Source organism: Brienomyrus brachyistius, chromosome 9 (genome assembly GCF_023856365.1).
Source record: "Brienomyrus brachyistius isolate T26 chromosome 9, BBRACH_0.4, whole genome shotgun sequence".
NCBI lineage: Eukaryota > Metazoa > Chordata > Actinopteri > Osteoglossiformes > Mormyridae > Brienomyrus > Brienomyrus brachyistius.
Window position 1 is genome coordinate 6909332 of NC_064541.1, and position 19986 is coordinate 6929317.

General features: G+C 46.8%; 1 protein-coding gene across 1 annotated transcript; it reads left to right on the forward strand.

Moving 5' to 3' along the window:
• The first annotated feature begins 1435 nt into the window (after positions 1–1435).
• LOC125749140 (carboxypeptidase Q-like) lies at positions 1436–14195 on the forward strand. The gene is made up of 8 exons (XM_049026071.1): positions 1436–1672; positions 2733–3189; positions 5463–5670; positions 6049–6256; positions 8419–8530; positions 10137–10228; positions 12112–12313; positions 13797–14195. The coding sequence occupies exons 2-8, from the start codon at positions 2733–2735 to the stop codon at positions 13955–13957; spliced, it is 1440 nt and encodes a 479-aa protein (XP_048882028.1). The 5' UTR covers positions 1436–1672; the 3' UTR covers positions 13958–14195.
• The last annotated feature ends 5791 nt before the right edge of the window (positions 14196–19986 follow it).

The following is a 19986-nucleotide window of genomic DNA, read 5'->3' on the forward strand; positions in this document are numbered from 1 at the left end:
CGGCTCAGCAGCTACAGCGGGATCTTGATTTAATTAGTGACTGGGCCGATACCTGGCAGATGAAATTTAACGTAGACAAATGTAAGGTCCATGTAGGGAGCAGAAATATAAAGTACAGGTATTTTATGGGTCCCACTGAAATAAAGGTAGCTGATCATGAAAAAGACCTTGGTGTGTATGTTGATGCTTCCATGTCCCATTCTCGCCAGTGTGGGGAAGCAATAAAAAAGGCCAATAGGATGTTGGGGTATATCTCCAGGTGTGTGGAGTATAAGTCAAGGGAGGTAATGCTAAGATTATACAATTCCTTGGTGATACCTCACCTAGAATATTGTGTGCAGGTTTGGTCACCATATCTTAAAAAGGACATTGTGGCCTTAGAAAAGGTGCAGCGTAGGGCCACAAAAATGATTCTTTGTCTTAGAGGAATGTCATACGAGGAACGGTTACTTGAGCTAAATCTGTTCAGTCTCAAGCAAAGGAGACTGAGGGGGGACATGATCCAGGTATATAAGATTCTAACAGGTTTGGATGCTGTTCAACCAAATAGTTACTTCAGCATTAGTTTAAATACACAAACTCGTGGCCATAGGTGGAAATTAGCAGGAGAACATTTCAAGCTGGATTTAAGGAAGCACTTCTTTACACAGCGTGTAGTCAGAGTATGGAATAGCCTTCCTGATAATGTAGTGCAAGCTGAATCCTTGGGTTCCTTTAAATCAGAGCTAGATAAGATTTTAACAACTCTGAGCTATTAGTTAAGTTCTCCCCAAGCGAGCTTGATGGGCCGAATGGCCTCCTCTCGTTTGTATAGTTCTTATGTTCTTATGTTCTTAAGTCAAATAAAAGTGGGGTTTTGGAAATATCAGGTATAAATCCTTCAAGATTTAGTTTGCGATTTAATACCTGTTTTTTCTGTTATTATCTAGGAAAAATGATAGATCATGGGAGTTTTACTTACAAAAAAAATGTTCTGAAGGCAGAAGGAAAAATTATTGATTCAGAGAGAAAACCAATCAGATTGTAAAGGAATTGAGTTCAAGCAATTAGTGGAGGTAGGACAAAGACATCTGATTGGTTAGTCACGCCTCATCTATTTACTTGGACTTACCTCCTCTGCAATCTGATTGGTTATGTCTCTGAACCTTTTTTTCTGCATCATTTTTTGCTTCTGCCCTCAGACCATTTTTCTGTAAGTAAAATTCCAATAAACTAAGTGATTCCAATGGTTTAATTTGGACTTAATGGAAACAATGTCTAGAATTCAGCATGATGAAGTAGCTTCATTTAAGTTGTTTAACATACTATAATGTTTGAAATTTAACAGTAGCTTAACAGATAAGGATAGTGTTTACTGCATAATAAAAGCATTTATTTTACTGTCTACAGTACGCAATGTACCAAGAAGAAGAAAAAACGCACACAGAGAACATCGGTGTTTAGTCCTACGTGAGCCACCGTACGTTGGCTTACAACACGGTCACACTCCAAAATGTCCAATTTATTAACTTTTTCGGTCAAAGGTGCAGCTGGCGCGTGAATGAAGTGTGATTCATATGTCATATCAGCCGGTTTTTACTATATTCAGTAGGATTCGCAGTGCTTGGTATTACTTTTTTCATAGGTATATTTGTTTCGTTAAAACAGGAAATAAAATTGAAAGCATCTTCAAGTAAGTATTTAGTTTCGATTTTATTATTTTCGTAACCCTGTGCAGATGAACAGCATCGTTTGTGATCACATTTCACTTCTTATTTGAAGGCTATATTGTATGAATCAGTAAGATCTGCATAATGATTTAATCGGGGTTTTGCATCACGATTTCAGATTTCGATTATTATTAGTTTATTTTTTATCTTTTTTTCTACTGTTACAGGTACATTGTATCAGCTCGTTGGAAAGTTCAAAAAGTGTACGTTTTCATGCTGTGCTCAAATTTCACTTTTGCACAAGTATAAGTGTCTTTTTGTCACGGTTAGGGTTCACCGCATAAACTGCATTTTTGTTCCTCAAAGGCATGTGGGTTAGGGGTAAAATGTTTTCACTTGTATGAGATCGCCACACAGCAAGCCTGACTTAATGTGGATTTGTTTCTTCCTAATTAAGTGAAAATGTGTACCCCCTAACCTTTTAAGTTAATTGGATACCCACATGAAGGCTTGACATCCACCAATGGAATTTGTATTATCTGTTCGTTTTTTTTTACTTGCCAAGTGTAACCACAAAGTGCAACTGCAAAAAAATGAATATTTTTTCTCCCCACAACAAAATGGTTGTCTTGTTTTTGCTCACCAGTTGTTATGCATTTAATTGTAACTATGTGGTGTAATTGGTGACAAACGCATTTACTTCACCCCTTCGGCAATGGGCCAGTGACTTGCAGGGACGGTAAACATGGTCGTGTTCCCGCCGTCAGCCCGCTGTCTTACAGTTGTGTCTTTTATGCTGATTAGGATTCTGCTTTCCTTGCACGATCCCAGTCTCTCTGGCATGGAGCATGCCCAGCCCCACCCTTCCAATACGCTTCCAGTACCCCTGTCCAGATTTTATGAATTTGCATTATGTAACTTTCGGAAACACTGACTGCATGGAACAAATGTTTTTTCTTAGTTCACCCTAAAGTCGTAGTTAAATGGAGTTTGGGATAACACAAACCTGCCCCATCTATGCATCCATTAGAACCTGCTTTCTCTTCTTGATCTGTGATGTCATCGATATTTATTCCTTCGTAGATGACTGACAGTCAAGTCCTGAGGGGAGTCCGGATTTGGACTCTGATACCGACGGTGCTCTTCCTGTGCTTGGCATTCACATTGCCGACGGGTAACTGTAGACCCCAGAGGATGCGGAGCATTACGGAGATCAGACAGGAGGTGGCTGGCTACGCAGATGTGGCCAAGAGGATAATGGAGTTGGCCGTGTACGGGAAGGCGCAGAACCGCTCTTACGATAAGCTGGCGGCCTTCACCGACACTGTGGGCAGCCGGGTCAGCGGTTCCGATAGCCTGGAGCGCGCCATAAAGTACATGTACGACGCTCTCAGGCAGGATGGCCTGGACAATGTCCACCTGGAGCCTGTGAAGGTCCCGCACTGGGTACGCGGAGAGGAGAGTGCCGCAATGCTGCTGCCCCGGAACCACACGCTGCCCATCCTGGGCTTGGGGAGCAGCGTTGGGACCCCTGAAGGAGGTAAAGTCACCAGTCCCAGGGCTGACCTGGGAGTTCAGTAAGGCACAGATGTGGCAGATTGTCCAGGGTGTGCTTTGGGTGGGTGCATGTATAGGCTGTGTGTGTGTGTGTGTGTGTGTGTGTGTGTGTGTGCGCGCGCCTTGGGGACGTGCTGTAGGTGTATTGGTAGCATGCTGCGGGGCGTGCCCTGTGTGCGTGTGATCGGGGCGTGCCCTGGGTGCGTGTGGTCGGGGCGTGTCCTGGGTGCGTGTGGTCGGGGCGTGCCCATGGTGCGTGTGGTCGGGGCGTGCCCTGTGTGCGTATGGTCGGGGCGTGCCCTGTGTGCGTGTGATCGGGGCGTGCCCTGTGTGCGTGTGATCGGGGCGTGCCCTGGGTGCGTGTGATCGGGGCGTGCCCTGGGTGCGTGTGGTCGGGGCGTGCCCTGGGTGCGTGTGGTCGGGGCGTGCCCTGTGTGCGTGTGATCGGGGCGTGCCCTGTGTGCGTGTGATCGGGGCGTGCCCTGTGTGCGTGTGATCGGGGCGTGCCCTGTGTGCGTGTGATCGGGGCGTGCACTGTGTGCGTGTGATCGGGGCGTGCCCTGGGTGCGTGTGATCGGGGCGTGCCCTGGGTGCGTGTGATCGGGGCGTGAGCTGGGTGCGTGTGGTCGGGGCGTGCCCTGGATGCGTGTGGTCGGGGCGTGCACTGTGTGCGTGTGATCGGGGCGTGCACTGTGTGCGTGTGATCGGGGCGTCCCCATGGTGCGTGTGATCGGGGCGTCCCCATGGTGCGTGTGATCGGGGCGTGCACTGTGTGCGTGTGATCGGGGCGTGCCCTGTGTGCGTGTGATCGGGGCGTGCCCTGTGTGCGTGTGATCGGGGCGTGCACTGTGTGCGTGTGATCGGGGCGTGCCCTGGGTGCGTGTGGTCGGGGCGTGCCCTGGGTGCGTGTGGTCGGGGCGTGCCCATGGTGCGTGTGGTCGGGGCGTGCCCTGTGTGCGTATGGTCGGGGCGTGCCCTGTGTGCGTGTGATCGGGGCGTGCCCTGTGTGCGTGTGATCGGGGCGTGCCCTGTGTGCGTGTGATCGGGGCGTGCCCTGTGTGCGTGTGATCGGGGCGTGCCCTGTGTGCGTGTGATCGGGGCGTGCCCTGTGTGCGTGTGATCGGGGCGTGCCCTGGGTGCGTGTGGTCGGGGCGTGCCCTGGGTGCGTGTGGTCGGGGCGTGCCCTGGGTGCGTGTGGTCGGGGCGTGCCCTGTGTGCGTGTGATCGGGGCGTGCCCTGTGTGCGTGTGATCGGGGCGTGCCCTGTGTGCGTGTGATCGGGGCGTGCCCTGTGTGCGTGTGATCGGGGCGTGCACTGTGTGCGTGTGATCGGGGCGTGCCCTGGGTGCGTGTGATCGGGGCGTGCACTGTGTGCGTGTGATCGGGGCGTGCACTGTGTGCGTGTGATCGGGGCGTGCACTGTGTGCGTGTGATCGGGGCGTGCCCTGGGTGCGTGTGATCGGGGCGTGCCCTGGGTGCGTGTGATCGGGGCGTGCCCTGGGTGCGTGTGATCGGGGCGTGCCCTGGGTGCGTGTGATCGGGGCGTGCCCTGGGTGCGTGTGATCGGGGCGTGCCCTGGGTGCGTGTGATCGGGGCGTGCCCTGGGTGCGTGTGATCGGGGCGTGCCCTGGGTGCGTGTGATCGGGGCGTGCCTTGGGTGCGTGTGGTCGGGGCGTGCACTGTGTGCGTGTGATCGGGGCGTGCACTGTGTGCGTGTGATCGGGGCGTGCACTGTGTGCGTGTGATCGGGGCGTCCCCATGGTGCGTGTGATCGGGGCGTGCCCTGTGTGCGTGTGATCGGGGCGTGCACTGTGTGCGTGTGATCGGGGCGTGCCCATGGTGCGTGTGATCGGGGCGTGCACTGTGTGCGTGTGATCGGGGCGTGCCCATGGTGCGTGTGGTCGGGGCGTGCCCTGTGTGCGTGTGGTCGGGGCGTGCCCTGTGTGCGTGTGGTCGGGGCGTGCCCTGTGTGCGTGTGGTCGGGGCGTGCCCTGTGTGCGTGTGATCGGGGCGTGCACTGTGTGCGTGTGATCGGGGCGTGCCCATGGTGCGTGTGATCGGGGCGTGCCCTGTGTGCGTGTGATCGGGGCGTGCCCTGTGTGCGTGTGATCGGGGCGTGCACTGTGTGCGTGTGATCGGGGCGTGCCCTGTGTGCGTGTGATCGGGGCGTGCCCTGGGTGCGTGTGATCGGGGCGTGCACTGGGTGCGTGTGCACAGGCACTGTAGGGGTCTTATTTTGACGCACAGCCCACTGCAGGTATCGAGGCCGAGGTGCTGGTGGTGGCGTCCTTTGAGGAGTTGCGGAAGCGAGCAGCTGAGGTCAAGGGGAAGATCGTGCTGTACAATGAGCCCTACGTTAGCTACGGGGACACTGTGCAGTACCGGGCCCTCGGGGCCACAGAGGCCGCCAAGCTGGGAGCCCTGGCTGCTCTCGTCCGCTCCATCACCCCATTCTCCATCAACAGGTCAGCAGTTTGCACTTTACCATGTAGCATTCCTTACCCTCACCCATTAAATTTATGGTAGACGTTTGTCCAGTTTCTATTAGCCAGCAATAAAATGTTAGTTCTTCACAATTTAGAAATTTTTTTGGAACAATGACTATTTATCTGTATTAAAATAATGTGTAAAATATAAGAATATAAAAAAATTTTAAAGCCTAATACTACTGTTTTCTTGTTTACTGGCTACAGCCTTACTTTGGGTATTTTACACAATTATGGAAAAGTCATGCACTTTTGGTTTATATTTCTCAAACTCTCATTATTCAAATTATGAATAGTTCTTATTTGGTCCATTAATCCTGCATTTTTCTGTTTTGATGGTGGGTTGTGATGCATCAGCCCCCATACGGGCTGGCAGGACTACCAGGATGGGGTGCCAAGGATTCCCTCAGCTTGCGTGACCATTGAGGACGCCGAGATGATGGCCAGGATTTCTCACCTTGGTCACAAGATCGTGGTCCGGCTCTCAATGGCAGCCAAGACCCTCCCAGACGCTGACTCCTTCAACACTGTTGCAGAGATCAGGGGCAGTGAGCACCCGGAACAGGTGAGCAGAGATCAGGAGAAGCGGGCAGAGATCAGGGGCAGTGAGCACCCGGAGCAGGTGGGCAGAGACCTGGGGCACCGGGCACCCGGAGCAGGTGGGCAGAGATCAGGGGCACCGGGCACCCGGAGCAGGTGGGCAGAGATCAGGGGCAGTGAGCACCCGGAGCAGGTAGGCAGAGACCTGGGGCACCGGGCACCCGGAGCAGGTGGGCAGAGACCTGGGGCACCGGGCACCCGGAGCAGGTGGGCAGAGTCCTGGGGCACCGGGCATCCAGAGCAGGTGGGCAGAGATCAGGGGAAGCAGGCACGCAGAAGAGGTGGGCAATCACTGGAATGAAGAAATAATGACTTTGTGTCGTTGACCGAATTGACCCTCTGGGAAAATTAATTGGGTACCTTTGATCTAATGGAAAACCAAGAAGCACGTTTTGGGGCTGTCCCATAACTTCAGTGGCCTTTGCTGGTGAAGGTCCGCTGATGTTTGCGCTTAAGGCCACATGAAGGCCACATGAAGGCCACAGGGCAGCAAAGGGAAGGGTGACAGCAGACGCTTGACCTTGTGAATATAACTCATAAAGTGTTTGATTGATCTTATTACCACGTCATAAAATGTTATCTTGATGAAGATGTATTCCTGATTTTATTTAGAGACAAATTGCACAAAAATTGAAGCAGTGATACATGGCAACAAAGGAAGGAAAGGGCAGTTGGAGAATGTTGTCATTCTGACAGCATCTGGCTTATGCATAGTCAACTCCTTGGCAGCCATTTGTGTATAATGTGCCATTTGCCTCACTTGTATGTCCCTTCGGACAAAAGTAAAGAAGACTGAGTGGCTGTGTGCTGTGGAGGGCTGGTTTCGTGCCTCGTGATCTTTCCCACCACTGCCTGCATACACACTTGGCTGAATTATAAGGGATGTGGAAACTCCCGCATCTCCATGCTGTGAGTTTTGGCGCCGTCATGTTCAGCCAGTGCATCTAATACTCTGATTAAAATGATATCATGTTAACGGTTAACAGATTGTTTCCTGAAGACAGTGACTTAATCGGCTGTCATAAAGAAAAGCTCTGCATGTGCCCTTACACCCACATCCCACCCAGACTCTAACCCCCAGAGCCACATCCCACCCTCTTCTCCTCCTTGGCAAAGCCTCTCCACATGCTTTTTATGAATTTAATAGGAATCCTTCAATAGAGTATTATGGATCCTTTTCAGTCTCCTCCATAATATCACATGGACTTCGCTGAAGGTCCTTCTCCTCATTAAAAGCCCTCTGACAATCAGCTCTGTTTCTGGAGGAGGTATCCAGCTCCTGTGGCATTTCTTACCTTATGGCATTATGGATACTCTGTACCGTGTTTATGCTTGTAGTCCTGGAGGAGATGCTCCCTCGTAGGTCTTCCCCGGGGACAGTGTCGTGTTTGGCGCCGTGGGGCAGCTCACAGCCGTGTTTAGCTTATACATACTTATGCTTCTGTGTTTGGCCTCTGTTGACAAATAATGTAACTTGTGGTGTAAACAGCTCGATTTAACATAAATAGTTTGGATATGAACGCCATGGTTACTCTTATTTGGCTGTCGCACATCACCAGGAAGTACATTTATCCACAGAAATTAACCAAATATTGTTTGGAACCAATTTTTAATGAATGCTGACAGACTACCAGGTGCATTGTATGAATAAATAAATTCTGTTTCATAACAATTTTGCATTGTCTAATTAATTTGTTTAATATGTTTAAGTATACTTCCATGTTCATGTTGCAGCCGCTCCTGCAGACACATGCAGTATTGAAATAACTTGACAGGTTTCGTTGTGGTTTGGTTGATTTGGGTTCCTCTGGCAGGGCCTGGTCTGTGCAGAAAAGCTGTCCTTCTAAGGACGCTGAAGACAACAAAGGTGCATAGATGAGCCCTGACAAAGGAGTTGCCATAACAACCAGTCCTCTTGTATTTTGGGGCTTTTAGTTCTGTATAAGCTACTATTCCTTCTCTTGAGTCACAGGCCAAGGATCTAAAATGAACTGAAATATTACCTTTCTGCTGTTATTTCCATTCTGTTACTTTGCTGGAATTGTCCTGCTACCCTTCCATTGCTCTGATCTCAGATCAGCATGGATTATGAGCAGGACTAGCTGCCTTTGACCTTTGACCTTTGAGGTGGTGCTCATCAGTGGACACCTCGACAGCTGGGACGTGGGGCAGGGAGCCATGGATGATGGTGGAGGTGCTGTCATCTCCTGGGAGGCGCTGTCTCTGCTCAAAGACCTGAGTGAGTGCTGGCATGGCTGTCATTATCACAGACCCAATCCCGCCTTCGCCCCGAGCCAAGGCACTTAATTTCCATTCTGATCTATAAAATAGCTAAATCTTCCATTGCAAGTGAGTTCTGGTCTAAATGCAACAATAACAACACATGTTTTTAATTTTCCCCTCCTTCAATGTTTTATATAAAATTTAGAACAAGAAAATGAGTCAAACAATGTGATTTTAAATTAAAGGACTTTAAGGGGGATGGCAGAGAGTTCTCCCAAGTAATGTTTAAAATATGGGCAGTAGCTTGAAGATAGATAATTGTAGAGTCATGTCAGCTCTTCAACCGGGCAAGATCCTTGAACTAGGGTTTGTTGACGGTAGTGCTTAGTGAAGTCACATGACAGGTCACATGACAGGTCACATGGCCAGTGAGGGTGGAGCTCTGGCATGTAAACAAAGCTTTACACGTGTGATACTGCTGTACTGCCATCGTTTAAGAATGTAGAGCTTCTTCAGATGTGGTTCAGGAGTTAAAAATACGGTTCCTATATGTGATCAGAACCGTCACTGAAGTTAGTCTGTGGTCTTCAGACACCATCAGGATTTTCCTTTACCTCTTTAAAAGCGTAGATGAGATGCGTCTGCCCTCGTCTTTCTACATTTTCGGTCATCACCGTTCTTTCTGTCTCCCTGTTAATTGGGCGAAAGTCTCAGCAGTAGGATCCTCTCCACGCTCCTGACTTTCTCTAACGACCCAGAAAGTCCTCACTGTTAATGGGGGGAGGGGGCAGTTTCTGAACGCGTTTGCATATGAAACACAGGGAGAAGGCGGGAGGAAAGGAGATCAGAGGAAAGGGGAGGGGACAGGAAGGGGGGGAGGGGGGGCTGTGTTGTGGTGAGGCTGAGGGTAGCGAGCTGCTGGAATTCCCCCTGTGAGGCTGACGGCACCAAAGCGCTGCTGTAATAAACCATCAAGCTCAGGAGCTGTGAGTGAGAGGAGGACAGAAGCTAAGCGGGAGCAGCCCCCAGCCCCCAGCCCCCAGCCCCCAGCCCCCAGCCCCCGCCCCCAGCCCCCAGCCCCCAGCCCCCAGCCCCCGCCCCCAGCCCCCAGCCCCCGCCCCCATGTCACACGGCACGTTTAAGCCCAAAATAGACCACTAGCCAGCATCTCACTTTGCAAGTCAAAGATAAGATCTGTACACTTTAAGATGATGGTTGGTTAGAAACCGCTAGAATTTAGCACAGGCTGTCATTAAATGGGGTCCAATCCCTTCCAGGGGCCTCTGAGTTTTTGAATAATAGATACTTTTATTCAGTCGAGGGGTCAGCAATGCAGAGGAGGATGATGGTGTGTTTTTCAGTATTTGCATAGCTGTGTTTTCCTGTAGTACGGACCGAATGGTTTTGTTGTACACTCTTTTGTTTGGCATTGTTTAATGTTCAGTGGGGAGCCGCAAAAAGTTAAAAATGGCCAGTTAATTCCATCTTTTGGTTTTTCTTCTTTTGGGGGGGGGGTGGTTTGCGGCTCACCGGTGTGTTAAGTGTCCAGCGCATGGCCTCTCTCTCTGAGTCCCCCGCCGGGCTCAGAGCGTGAGCTGACTCCGCCCGCTGTCCCCCCCCAGGTCTACGCCCCCGGAGGACAGTGCGCGCGGTGCTGTGGACTGCTGAGGAGCAGGGTGGTGTGGGAGCAGCACAATACTTCCAGCTCCACAAGGTAAGGCCCCCCCGCCTCCCGCAGACAGCATCTCAGATGGACCCCGTTGGCTCCGTAGAACTAAACACAACCTGGAGCTGTGCTTCCCTGTTATTCAGCACCACTGGCAGCTGTCTTCTGCTGCAGCCGAGCATAAGCACCTCGCTCGAGGGACTGGAACAAGCAACCTTCAGGTTATCAAAGACCACTGTCCTTAACTGTTATTCCACAATAGCACCTTACAAAACTTCTGATTGGCTACGTGGTGTTAAAGGTAAGGACAGAAGTCACAGAATGAGGATTTCGGTTGGGGCAGCTCAGTCGCTATTGAAGACTCATGGTATTGCAGGAATCTGCTTTCGATCAGGAGTGAGATAATTACTTGCACAAGGCTGGATGCACAGAGCAATCTAAACAAAGTATACATGCGGCAGCATTATCACATAGTTGGCGATGGGCTAGCATTCTGTCCCGGGTTACCGCTCAGCCTCGGCTTGAACATGCATGAAGTTGGAGGTGATATTCCATAATAGCAGAGCCAGTTCAACGTGAAATAACTGATTAAGGTTTAAAAAGGTCATCTCCTCCTGAAAGAGTGCAGGAGCTTTATAGCCAGCCAGTTCTAGGAGCCACTGGCAGGGCAGACGTGGACAGGGTAGGCCCCTACTATCTGCCCCACTGCCCCTGCTGTTAATCCAGGTTTCCATGGAGGAGGGTACTGGAACAAGAATGTAGCGTCCCCCCTCCCACCCACGTCCTGCCAGGCTCAGCGCTTCAGAGCAGAGCATCACTAACCACAAAGGCCTGCAGTGAAATGACGGTAACGTGGTGGGAACTGGGGTGGAATATTTCAGTAAACAAAGTTTTCTAAAAGTCATCTTTGGACACCAAATTCTAAGTCCTATAAAACGAGTGTTTAATAAGTTACATCAAGAACATTTTTATGGCAGACATTGTGTGCTGCTTTTAATTAATCTATGAAAGAAATAGGCTGGCATACACAAAACAACCCAAAACAAATAAAAAACAAATGTTTACTGCACATCAAAACTAGTGTATCATGGTGAGTGTGACACAAATTCTCACTAGTGTTATGTGCTGCCCCCTTGTGATTAACATCAGTAAATCATTTGCCACTAAAGGTAATAAAATGGCTTCTTGTTTTTCTGGTCAAAGTTATAGCTGTAAGCCGAAAGTTTTGTCTCCCGTCCCCTTGCAGTCTGTCTCTCTCTCCTTGGTTTTGTCTCCTGTCCCCTTGTAGTCTGTCTCTCCTTGGTTTTGTCTCCTGTCTTCTTGCAGTCTGTCTCTCTCTCTCCTTGGTTTTGTCTCCTGTCCCCTTGTAGTCTGTCTCTCTCTCCTTGGTTTTGTATCCTGTCCCCTTGTAGTCTGTCTCTCTCTCCTTGGTTTTGTCTCCTGTCCCCTTGTAGTCTGTCTCTCTCTCCTTGGTTTTGTATCCTGTCTTCTTGCAGTCTGTCACTCTCTCTCCTTGGTTTTGTCTCCTGTCCCCTTTCAGTCTGTCTCTCTCTCTCCTTGGTTTTGTCTCCTGTCCCCTTTCAGTCTGTCTCTCTCTTTCCTTGGTTTTGTCTCCTGTCCCCTTGTAGTCTGTCTCTCTCTCCTTGGTTTTGTCTCCTGTCCCCTTGTAGTCTGTCTCTCTCTCCTTGGTTTTGTATCCTGTCTTCTTGCAGTCTGTCACTCTCTCTCCTTGGTTTTGTCTCCTGTCCCCTTGCAGTCTGTCACTCTCTCTCCTTGGTTTTGTCTCCTGTCCCCTTGCAGTCTGTCTCTCTCTCAACTTGGTTTTGTCTCCTGTCCCCTTGCAGTCTGTCACTCTTTCCACTGTATTGTTCCCCTGTAATATTGGTTCTTTTCCCCAATCCTCTCCACTGTCTTGCATGTCCCTCTTCCAGGTTAACATCTCCAATTTTGATCTTGTGATGGAATCAGACTTGGGCACCTTCAGACCACTGGGAATCCAGTTCACGGGCAGCCAGAAGGCTCGGGCCATTATGAGAGAGGTGATGAAGCTCCTGGAGCCCATCAATGCCACGGCGCTGGAGGAGCATGGTGAGGGGACTGATATCAATCAGTGGATGGAGGCTGGTGTGCCAGGTAAGAATCCCCTGAGCTGCTATGGTCCCACTTCTTTCTTGCTGTCCAGGCCAGCATGCTGTCCCACACCAGGTTTCATTATATGTACACTGCAGATCTCAGCAGCAAGTTTAATTCTCACTTCCCTCTGCTCAGTCTGTCAGTTTACTGACCTATTCAAGAGCAGGGGGTGAACCAGCTTTCACTCCAGTGTCTTTCAGTCTATTTCCAATTGTTAGTATCAGTGTCTGACAGTTGCTGTGCTTGATGGTACACTGGGCTGGTGGACGAACTGCAGAATGGTAATGTACTTTTTCTACCAGCAGGGGGCTCTTATGCCCAAGTGATCTTATTTGTTCGGACCCCTAGTCATTCTACGTTTAATAGCACAGCTTTCTGGATATCAGGCCTCTCTCTGAGGATGGCCACTGGCGCCATATCGCTCCAAAACCTCAACTCTAATTAACAAGAAACTCTCTTGCCACGTGTTGTCTTATACTATGTTCAGTAGCTCAGCAAGTAGAGAATTGCACAGTGGTTTAGAGTTTGAACTCCCCGGGAGCACCCATAAACTGTAACTTTTCCCTCTGCTGTAAGTTGCTTTGGATAAAAGCATCAGGCAAATGTTAATAAAAAACACGAAAGTCAAGTATGTGTTTCACATTTAGCCAGAAAAAAACAAAAGGGAAATTTAGAGTGCCCAGATAATTAGATTTTTCTGTAGAGACGGAAACCTGGATTGCTGTTTGCACTGATATAACAGCTAACATATGTATAATCTTGTGGGCTTATGTATGATTTAAAAGGTTTATGACACTGAGGTTTCTCGCTGTGTCAAATATACACACAGAGAAACTGTTTTTCCTTCCAAACATTTGGAACAATTTCAGAATGACTTGCCACAGGGTTGAGATTCAATATTGTGATGTTTCCTGTTCCTGTATAATCACACCTGTGGAGGAGGTTTGATAACACTTTACTTACTTAGTAATTTATAAACACATTCATAACACATTATAATGCATTCATAAAGCTTTATAAACATGGTTATAAATATTTATAAAAAGCCATAACACATAATAGCTATGTTTGTTATGCGGTATGACTGCCTTATGAAGTTATCGCTTATCATGCATTGTAGACAAGAGCTTCATAAAACAGGCATGATGCATAATAAACAGGCTATAATGTGTTATGCCTTTTGATAAATATTTGGTAACGCTTTACATTAGCTACACCTTCATAATCCATTCATTAAGCATTCATAGAACATTCATAAGGAGCATGCATGTACACCTTATCCTAATATCCCTTAACAGCTGTAATATACATTAATAACAAACATAATTGTATAATCATGTAATGTTTGTTATTAATGATTGTTGTTGTTATGAATGTGTTTATGAATTACTAAAAACATAGACTTAAGTAAAGTGTTAGGGGGGGTTTAAGCTATTAGAGTGTATGTGGCCTCCCCCCCCCCACCACTGTGTCGGGTCCCCAGGAGCCAGCCTGCACACGGCGGACAGCAAGTACTTCTGGTTCCATCATTCGAACGGGGACACCATGACCGTGCAGGACCCCATGGAGATGAACCTGTGCTCTGCAGTGTGGGCCACGGTGGCATATGTAATCGCTGACTTGGAGGAGATGCTGCCTCGATAGAGCACCCCCTGCTGTTAGACCAGTGACCTCAGATGTGCATGAGGGACTGATAACTCTCTCCCTGGACATTCCAATCAGTATCCTGTCAAGGTTAGATATGCTGTAAATGAACATTAACGATGCAAACTTGTACCCACTAAAAGACAAAGTAATCTCAGGGCTTTTCAGTTTAAAGTGAAATGTTTGATTTTAGAATGATTTCTGTTTTTGTGAAATAAAAGCATATGTTTTATCTGTATATTGCCTGGTGTTTTACTTGTATGTTTGCTTGTATGGTCCAGTTTGTTTTGTTTGACATGTTGGCCAGAACATTTAGTCTGTTTTGCCTCTATGTTTTGACTGTTTTGCCTGTAAGTTTTGTCTGTATGTCTTGCCTGCACATTTCCTATGCAGCTACCTGCATGTTTCATTTGAAACTTTTTGATTCTTAGCATTCAGTTGGATCAGTTCATTCATTGCATAAAAAGCAACATAAAATAACTAAATATCTTTCCATAGCAGGTGGGTTTCGTAAGAGGGCCTAAGGTTAATGTTCTTTCAATAACTCAAGGGAGTCTTCCAGGAAAAACCTATTCTTGTTGAAGTTTCCTCAAGTGTCATTTCGTAAATGTGCACCAAGAAAGAATGTGGTCCGTGATTGCAAATCCATTAACTGTGACTGCATGTCGTTAATGACCTGCTCGTTTTATTTATCCCTAGGTCTAGTTTTTTTTACTACTAAAATTTATCTAAAGGAAGAATAGCAAGAATATCAAACAAAAAAGGGTAGGTCTTACATACATCCTTTGATCTGATCTTATGTTAATGAGGGTGTTTACTTTGATGTGGCCATTTGCTAATCTCCTGATTGCTGTAGTAAGTGCATACTGTATAGTATGCACTGTGTGCTGCATAAGGGCAGGATCACAACACTTAAGAAACCTGTAGTTACTCCTCTGAATGACTGAATTTTGTTACTGTCGTATCCTCACTGTTGCTGTTTGCAGCTGATTTGATGATCCTTAGCTACATCGATGCATTTTGATCTTACTGTAACAATATAGTACTAACAAAGCAATAACTAATCAGAAGAGGGGCATACAGAGGCAGATGGCCATTACAGCCCTTAAACCCTAACCTAACTCTAACCCTGCTTGCTGTACCAACAAGGCAGCCCTTACAGCCCTTAAACCAGCCTATCGTTTGTCATATTTGCCTTCAGCAGTCTCCATGGTACAGTATAGCTACCAAGGACCTCATTCCTGTCTTCGCCAGCTTGATTTGACAGTATTTGTCTGTGACAGGTGACACAGTGACCCGACTGATCACTTCCTTCCTCTGCGGTGATATAAATTAAGACAATGGTTGTTGTTGTTATAATCACTGCGGCGATGGCACATGCAGTTTCCCTTGCTGCACAGTGTGTGCGTGTTCAGCAGACAACCCTGCACACAGGAAAAGCGGTTATTTTAAGGCGCCTTTTGTGGTCGATGTCGAACGTGAAGTGCTGCATGCTGGATCAGAGCAGACGTGAACATTAACTGAGGAGACTAGCAGTGCAGCCTGGGGACTGTCAAACAAAACCAAATTAAACTGGATTCACTTGATCCGAAGCTTACAGGCATCAATTGGAGTGAAATATACAGATAATTACATCATGGCTTCATCATACAAATTCAATGTAAGCCTGATCTGCTTCAGACCCCAGGCCTAAAGGAGATGTTCCATTTTATTTTGCCTTACAGCCCTATGGATTAATAACTGAAGTTCATAAAATCTATATTGATGTATACCACAATTATTCAGCTACAGTGTATCAAGCACATTTTAATTTTGATTACAACTCTCCAATTCATCTCAAGTTATGCTGAGAATCTCCAGGTGACACTGATGAAAGTACAGCCTCCTTCACCTTTGTGGAGGCAAGAAAACATGTTACACATCATATGATATTGACTCCATCATCATCATTATTATTATTATTATGCTCTACATAAAAAGTAAGAATATGAATCATAATTAACATATTGTTAACGAGCTTAGCGGCTGTGTGGTCTGGATACTTCATACTCAGCACAGTCTAGCCAGCTGCAAATATATTTGTGTGTCTGTAGAATGGCTGCTGTCTAAATAAATACTCCTGGTTTCACATATGAATATTTCATAAGACCATTCAGCAGTACAATGCCTCTTACTGTTATGTTTTAATGCATGAGATGCATTTGATCCAAAGCAAAAATAAACCTCAAAAATGCATTGTATCAAAGGCTTTGCCTGGATGTCCATTGAGGATCAAATGAGAGGGGGGGGTGTTGCAGTGCCCTCTAGTGGCTATTCAACAATGGGCCTGCTTACGGCTTTTCAGAATGTTTAATACATGAGGCAAAGCTGCATTCTCCCTGAAATAAAACCACATTATTGTTGATGCATGTCATTCTTGAACAACAGCTGATGCATATTCAAATTATCTTTTTCTCCCTCGTTTCTTGTGTTTTTGCATTGTGTTTCTTCCTGCTTAGCATATATCTATCTGGCACCTGTCACAGGTGGTATTATATATTAGGCAAGTGAACGGTCAGTTAATGCCGGCTGTGATAGAAAGGTGTCAGACTCACACAGTGCATCGCAGTTTGCTGAGTATGGAGCTGCGTAGCTGCAGGCCGGTCAGAGTGTCCATGCCAACCTCCGAAAGTGCCAACAATGGGCACGCGAGCATCAGAACTGAACCAAGGAGCAATGGAAGAAGGTGGCCTGGTCTGATGAGTCATGTTTTCTGTTACATCATGTGAACGGCCTGGCGCACACGTGTTTGTGCCTCTGTGTGTGCGTCTCATTTACCTTGGGAAGAGATAGCACCAGGATGCACTGTGGGAAGAAGACAAGCTAGGGAAGGCAGTGTGATGCTGCCTCTTAAAAATTGTTGCAGACCAAGTACACATCAGTGTTTCATAAAGTTCATGAAAATTACTAATTACAGTTGCTAGTCTCTTCATTCAAAAATTTTTTTTACTATTTGACCAATTCTTGTATATTTAAGTAATGAGTTAATAGGGGAAGAAACTTTGGCATTACTTCAATTCTTTTATTAATGCATATATACCCAGAAACACACATCCATTTTGACACATTTATTTTCAATACTTTTGCTTTAATTTTCAATAATTTTGCCAGTTCATAACTGCAAGGCCTATTGTTACTAATTCTGTCAAAACATTGAATAATAAACGTATAATTTGTAATCATTAAATTCTTTGTGTGGTATATGGTTTTAAACAGTATGCCTACATGTGGGGTAAACAGAACAAATATGGTATAGAAATATATACAGCATAACCCTGTTGTGGGTTATATAGCCTAACTGGGAAAAATAACAGTAGCCAAACATCGCATAGTGATGTTATTATAGTGACGCGTTACTAACACTGACGGCAGCTGTATTCTTGTGGCCTCTTTCAGCAGGATAATGCGCTCTGTCACATTGCAAAAATAGTTCAGGAATGGTTTGAGGAATATGACGAAAAGTTCAAGGTGTTGACTTGACTGCTAAATTCCACAGAACTCAAACCGATCAAACATCTGTGGGATGCGCTAGACAAACAAGTCCGATCCATGGAGGTCCCACCTCGCAACTTCCAGGACTTAAAGGATCTGCTGCTAACATCTTGGTGCCCGAAACCACAGAACACTTTCAGCGGTCTCATTTTTATTTAATGTTATCAGTGATCGGTGTATGATGCCTTGCATTTGGTGGGATCTGGCAGCGACCCCTGGAGGCCAGCCTGTGAGTTGCAGGTAGTCGATGATGCTGGTTGTATCCACAGCAGCAGGATTTGCAATGGTGCTGACAGACATTAACCTGAGGAACAGTGTGATGTTCTGTGCAGAGACAGAAAGGGTAGAATGTAGCCTTGGAATCAGAATAGCTGAAATAACAGTGCAGAATGTTCACAACAAACATCCCATATGGTGACTTTGACCTCGTTCATTTTCTGAGAAAATAATAATGCTCCAAGAAAATCAGGTTGCAAGTCCTTGGTGGCTTAATTGAACCCATCCATCCATCCATCCATCCATTTTCCAAACTGCTTATCCTACTGGGTCACGGGGGGTCCGGAGCCTATCCCGGAAGCAATGGGTACGAGGCAGGGAACAACCTAGGATGGGGGGCCAGCCCATCGCAGGGCACACTCACACACCATACACTCACACATGCACAACTATGGGCAATTTTAGTAACTCCAATTAGCCTCAGCATGTCTTTGGACTGTGGGGGGAAACCCCACGACAACATGGGGAGAACATGCAAACTCCACACACATGTGACCAAGGCAGAGACTCGAACCCGGGACCCAGAGGTGTGACCAGCTGGGACCACTGCACCACCATGCCGCCCCCTCAGCAGAACCCTGAGTATGAATTATTCTGGCAACATTTAATGTGTAAATGAATAAACTCACAAACTCACTTAGAATAAGAGCACAACTTGCTATACAATAATATAGCTTGACGTTTATTTTGTTTCATCTATTAATAGTAAAATTTTCAATCTATAAATATGATTTTTGAATAGCCCTGAACAAACAGCTTGAAGGCTGTGCTGATTTGTGTGACTGATTTGTATAGGTGATAAGATTCCCAGTAAAATCAATTTATGGGCACCCGGGCCATTTTCCCAGTGGGCCGATCAGTATGTAGCCGGGCAGAATTTTTCATGGGGGACCCTGAGGTCCAGGGCTAATCTATAATCCCAATCTAGGCCTGTTCATGCTGAAATGTATCACAATTCTTTTTTAAGTCAATGATTGCCAGGGCTCTTTGCAGCATAAACTCAAAAAATGATAGTCGTCTCATATTTATTTTATTTTATTTTTCTCTCTCTCACAAGTGCTAAAACTAGGGGCCCTGTGAATTTCCAGGAGTTACATTTAAGGATATAACATAATGTGATCATTTAAATGACGGCGGCATGTTGGTCGCTACCAAGCAAGCTGGCACACAGTGACAAGAAGAAAACAGCAGAAAGATACCGGCTAACTTTATATCTCTCTTGTCTGATACTGCCTCGCTGAAGTGGAGGACAGGTTGTGAACAGACGAGGAGAGAATGCAATTAAAACAACGTCTGCAAAAATTCAAGATTAAACTTAGCGGAAGAGGCAATGGATAAACTTCTTACATTTGACCAATCCAATCCTCTTGTGTCTCCCTAACCCCCCTCTCTGATCGGTAAGTTTTGTCGCTGGCATCTCACACTTTGATTAGCATATTATTCATGTTCCATCACTTATAATTCCCTTGCATCTCTTTTTTGGCCCAAAAAATATCTCCAATGGCCCCCCTACCCATGTCAGTTTAGGCCCCTAGAGAAGGTAGTCCATCCCTGTCTGCACATTTCTTATTTTTCAATATTCCTGTCAAAATAGTTTTTTCTTGTTCCTTTTCTCTTATTATTTTGCTGGCACTGCAAAAGTGATGCTGAATGGTAAAACATATAATAGTTTCCTGTTTCATGCCACTGTAAAAGACTTCCCTTGTATGCAGAGGCTAAAGTGGGCTGGAGCAATCCGAAACAGGGGTCCAGCACCTTGAATTAAAATGAGCTGCTTTTCTTCTGAAGTGGCAGGAAATTTTAAATGCAACATCTGAACAGAACTCAACAAATATCACCAAACACACAGCCGTTTTACATGCAGCTTGGCTATCGGTCTTGCTAGCTACTGGTACCGTGGCTGACACTTTGACTAGCACTTTGACTAGCTCATCTAGAGTGACATTACGTTCTGCTCAGAAGCGGCAGAGACCATCAGGAAATGCCTACAGGGTGCTCCTCCCCTGGTCTGTTTGTGCTTGCTGTCAGAGCGGGTGAGGGGTGCGACTACTGGCGATCACTGTCACAAATGCCCTATCTGCCTGTCTGTCTGCATTCGCTGTCAGCGCAGGTGGGGGGGGGGGGTGATTTTAGCTAGCATGAGGCTACAACCACACTGCTATGTTTTCGTTTACAAATGCAGACATTACTCTTTGTTTTTGCATTTGGTCCACATTTTGTAT